At 33.9% G+C, this 4,774-nt stretch overlaps 1 protein-coding gene across 1 annotated transcript; it reads left to right on the top strand.

Moving 5' to 3' along the window:
- Positions 1-3,168: 3,168 nt before the first annotated feature.
- Positions 3,169-4,240, top strand: LOC124539422. Its single transcript, XM_047116815.1, has one exon. It carries the CDS (start codon positions 3,236-3,238, stop codon positions 4,196-4,198), a length of 963 nt encoding a protein of 320 aa, XP_046972771.1. The 5' UTR covers positions 3,169-3,235; the 3' UTR covers positions 4,199-4,240.
- Positions 4,241-4,774: the final 534 nt, after the last annotated feature.

The raw sequence follows: 4,774 nt of genomic DNA, 5'->3' as shown, positions 1-4,774 counted from the left end.
ATAATTTTGTGAATGAATAGTTCCGAACGGAAACTTTTGACCTATTTTGACGGAACTAATGGACCAAATATCTCTGATAATGTTATAGAATGTTGTATATATAATATTTATTCAAATAATGCTTTTTAGAAAAAAAAAACACCTGGATTTAGGCTCGGGTACAGGACATTATTTATTGTGAAGAACAGCATTGTAAATAATGTTGTCTTAAATTTTCGCGATTACACATTGAAATAAAACTAGCTATAACGGATTTGAATCGCGTATATTAATTGTTTTTAACATGCCGACGTTTCGAGCACTTTACAGCGTTCGTGGTCACGGGTAGACTAAGGTGACATTTGTCTATTTTTGACAAAATAGACAAATGTCACCTTAGTCTACCCGTGTCTATTTTTGACAAAATAGACAAATGTCACCTTAGTCTACCCGTGGACATAGGCCTCCCCCAAATATCGCCACAACGACCGGTCTTATGCAGACTGACGCCAGCGGCTTCCCGCGATCTTCACCAGGTCGTCAGACCACCTTGTCAGCCCAACCCACGCTACGTCTTCCAGTCCGAGTGGCGACACTTGAGAACTCGACGGCTCCGAAACAGTGGTAGTATTTAATTATCGACGATTCAAAAATGCTTCATTGCGAAATTTACTAAAATTGAATTGATTTGTAAATAGAAAAATGAAACAAAATTCTTGTGGCTAACTTAATGTATGTATTCGCTTTTTTATTCGGTCTTACATTATCTTACACTGCGATATATTATTAGTGGTATCATTTAATGAGTTGACGTCACAGACATATTGACGAAAGCAAATTATGACCATCGTATATTGAAAAGCGTCATAAGTTCCTGATTGAGTTCATTGCCCTTAACCGTAATGATATACAATCCTAATAATTCTTAATAATGGAGCTTGATGACTCACATTTTTTTTATCAAATATATGTATATTTTAAAACCGTTTCAAATAAATACTCCGTGAAAATAAATTATAAAAAAAAATACTTGTTAAAATTTCATTCTGAATTTTTTCACCCATCTGGGTGATAATTTTCACTCGCATAGTGTGATGGAAAATTAATCGGTTTTGGTAGAAATATTGAAAAGGTACGGAAGTTTTTAACATGTAGGCAAGGAAGCGGGCGCGGAGTTAGAGTGGGCTGTTTGATGGTCATCAACTCATTTTCCGATTGGACATAATATTAATCTAAGACGTGACTATCGTAAGTCTCATCTATCATCGGCAGTTTTCTATAACAAAATTATATATAGTAATCAATTGGAAACTAGTACCAATAAGCGTACATCTTATATGATTTAATTCCAAAGGTGGTTTCGTCGGCGGTTTTATCGAACCAACACGACTTGGGAACCTTCAAGAAAAGAGCGTTCATTTCCCTTGAAGGCCGGCAACGCACCTACAAGCATCGATGTTGCAGATGTGGTAATCACTTTCTATTAGGTGATCTCCTGCTCGTTTGCCACCTATACCATAAAAAGGACACCATATTTTAATAAAATATTTAGTATACTGCGTATTGAACCGATGATTGCGGGTTCAAACCCAGGCCAGCCATGTATTCAAGTGCTTAATTTGTGTTTATAATTCATCTCGTGCTCGGCGGTGAAGGAAAACATCGTAAGGCAACCTGCATGTCTAATTTCATAGAAATTCTGCCTCATGTGTATTCCACCAACATGCATTGGAGCAGCGTGCTGGAATATGTTCCGAACCTTCTCCTCAAAGAGAAAAGAGGCCTTAGCCCAGCTGTGGAAAATTTAGAGGCTGTTGTTGTTATTGTTGTTGATAGAATATTTTGAGCATGATATTGTCGAGATATAAGTAGTATCGGCGTAACACTAATCGCATGTAAGAAATCTTTGAAAATCGTAAATCGATTAGACAGATTTCGTAATATCTAGACTTACAACTTTACACGATCTTAGACTAGAAAGTCTTAATTGTGCGTTATACGTTCATTTCGCTGTCTATCTTTTACCCTTCTTATTGCACGTAACCACAGAGTTATAAATAATCAGAGCTATAATGAGTTAAACAGTAGTTTCCGGAGACATGTCTAGATTCTGTAGCCAGCGAGGTAACTCGTGCGTGCTTGTTTGAAGCTTAAATGCTTAAAGTAACAGCTATGTAGATGTGTCACGGCTATGTGGCTCCTTTTGATTAGACGTTTTGGACATTATTTCACCACGCTGCTCTAAAACGAAGTGGTGGATGCACGTGTGGCATGTTTGCACACGGTAGATGCAGTTTTCTTGGCGATTTATTTTACAACAATTTTAATAGGGTTGAACCAATAATCTCAAACTCGCAGGTATAAAATGAAAAAAACCTGTCTGAATTTACAACCTGCATTGGATCAACTAAGCTTCTCCTCAAAGGCTCCTTAGCCCACCTGTGGGAAATTTACATGCTGTTACTGTTATTATATTATTATTCAAAAATCAAAATCAAAATAAACTTTATTCAAGTAGGCTTTTACAAGCACTTTTGAATCGTCATTTAACAATTAAGTGAAGCTACCACCGGTTCGGAAAGTAGTTTCTACCGAGAAGAACCAGCAAGAAACTCAGTAGTTACTCTTTTTCAACATTTAAAAAAATACAGTCATGTTAGTTAATACAAATATTTAAATTAATATATCCTGCCTGGAAGTTAACAGGTATTAATTCCACGCCTTTTTATCATCTACAAAATCTTGTATTGAATAATACGCCTTTTATGAAAAACAACATTAAGATTGTCAAGATTCACATTTTAATAATGACATATCTCGACTTGACCTTTAACGAACCTTAAGGCCTATATACTCAATTGAAATTGATTAATTTCAGTTGTAAATGGATTTTCTAGGAAACCGTTACTGAAAACACATAAATATGTATATACATATTTAGGTTATTAACCTACATCATATACATAATTTACTCTTATTCTCCAAACACTATAAATATAAAAATGAGAAATAAAAATACTCTCTGAATTTGTAATTATTAGCTTTCACTTCATTATTAATTATCTATCACGTCTTTCTTTATTAAAACTGAAATATTATACACAATACTAAGGAAGCCTTTGGCTAACTTTTGCAGACTATGTATTTTAATATTTTTTGGTGATATTTACACAGTCATCGACGAACCGTTGAACGCATAGCACGATATATCTACGCAACATTTTACGTTACTATTTTTTTTTCCTAATTACCCGCGATGTCGAAGTGTGATGCTTGTAAAAATAATATCACAAAGACCTCTCCCGGACTGGAGTGCAGTAAATGTGAGCGGATTGTGCACCTTAACAATAAATGTACAGGTCTAACAAACAAACAGATAACTGCTCTAAAGGCAGCTCCTAGCCTTGAGTGGACATGTCAGCAGTGTCAGCAAGAGTCGCCAAGACGATATGCGTCAATCATTATTCCAGAAGAGGAAGAAGAAGATGACGAATCTCCTGTGCAAATCAACGCAAATAAATTTCTTAAGAATATTACTAAAGAAGTTGAGAAAACTATAAAAAGCGAACTACGAGAATTAAATGATTCACTACAATTTCATAGCGCGAAACTAGATGAGGTAGTAGAATGCATCGATGCATTTAAGAAAACTATAAAAAATCTAGAACGCAAGAATATAGAACTTACAAATAAAAATAACAATTTAGAAATTCGTCTGGGAGCTCTCGAACAACGACTACAGGAATTAGAGCAAGAAAAGCTCGCGAAATTTATCGAAATTGCTAATGTGCCATACCAGAAGAATGAAGAAATTAAAGAAATCGTAGAGAAGGTAGCTATTAAACTCAAAGTGCCTAAAGAGGGAATCAAGAGTGTAAGAAGACTTCAAGGTAGAAATGACCAGATCATAAAGGTTGAACTGGAAGACGAATCAACTCAAGAAAAATGGATAATTGCAGCTAAAGGTACTAAAACTACGGTATCGGACATCAACCCCACTGATAAAGGTAACAATAATATCGTTTATATTAGAGAAGCTATGACGAAACTAAATAAAAAAATTTTTTGGAATGCTAAGCAAGAGTTAAAAATAAATCAGAATTTCAAATTCGTGTGGTTTAAAAAAGGATATGTTAGAGCTCGTAAAGATGAAAATGAAAAAACTTACACATTGAAAACAATGGATGATTTATACACAATAATAAATAAAAAGGCTTAAGTAAAAATGTAAAAATATGTCTATCAATATTATCTGTCTATAAAAAAAAAATATGGATAATTTGTCAGAAGAAATTTATGAAATTAGAGATTGTAGCAGTGTTAATGATTTTTTAAGTTGTTTACCTAATAACCAAATTAATCTGTTATGTATTCATATTAATATCCGATCAATTAACAAAAACTTTGTAACTCTCGAACAATGTATAATGGCCTCTAACCAACCATTTGATGTAATTGTACTTACGGAAGCAAATATCTCAGAAACAATTAGCTGTTTATATAATATTAAGGGATATCAAATGTTTACTTCATTACGAAAGTCACGAAAAGGGGGTGGTATAATAGTATATATAAGCGATAAACACAAATGTAGCATAAAAAATACAAGATCGAAATATTTTGAAAGCATAATTTGCACAATTACCACAAATTCAAACTATACAGCTATACTTTTTGCTATATACCGCCCTCCCAGTCTGAGTAAGAATCTATTTGTTGATGAACTCCGAGAAAAAATTGCAATGTTTAATAAGTATACCGATTTATATTTAATGGGTGATATTAATATAAACCT

This window comes from Vanessa cardui, chromosome 22 (assembly GCF_905220365.1).
Source record: "Vanessa cardui chromosome 22, ilVanCard2.1, whole genome shotgun sequence".
In the NCBI taxonomy this organism is placed as follows: Eukaryota; Metazoa; Arthropoda; class Insecta; order Lepidoptera; family Nymphalidae; genus Vanessa; species Vanessa cardui.
Note: the sequence above shows the minus strand (reverse complement) of the source record. Positions and strands in the feature narration are given on the sequence as shown.

Bases quoted from the DNA above. Each gene is read 5' to 3' on its own strand.
- LOC124539422 (XM_047116815.1), top strand. From the start codon at position 3,236: ATGTCGAAGTGTGATGCTTGTAAAAATAATATCACAAAGACCTCTCCC.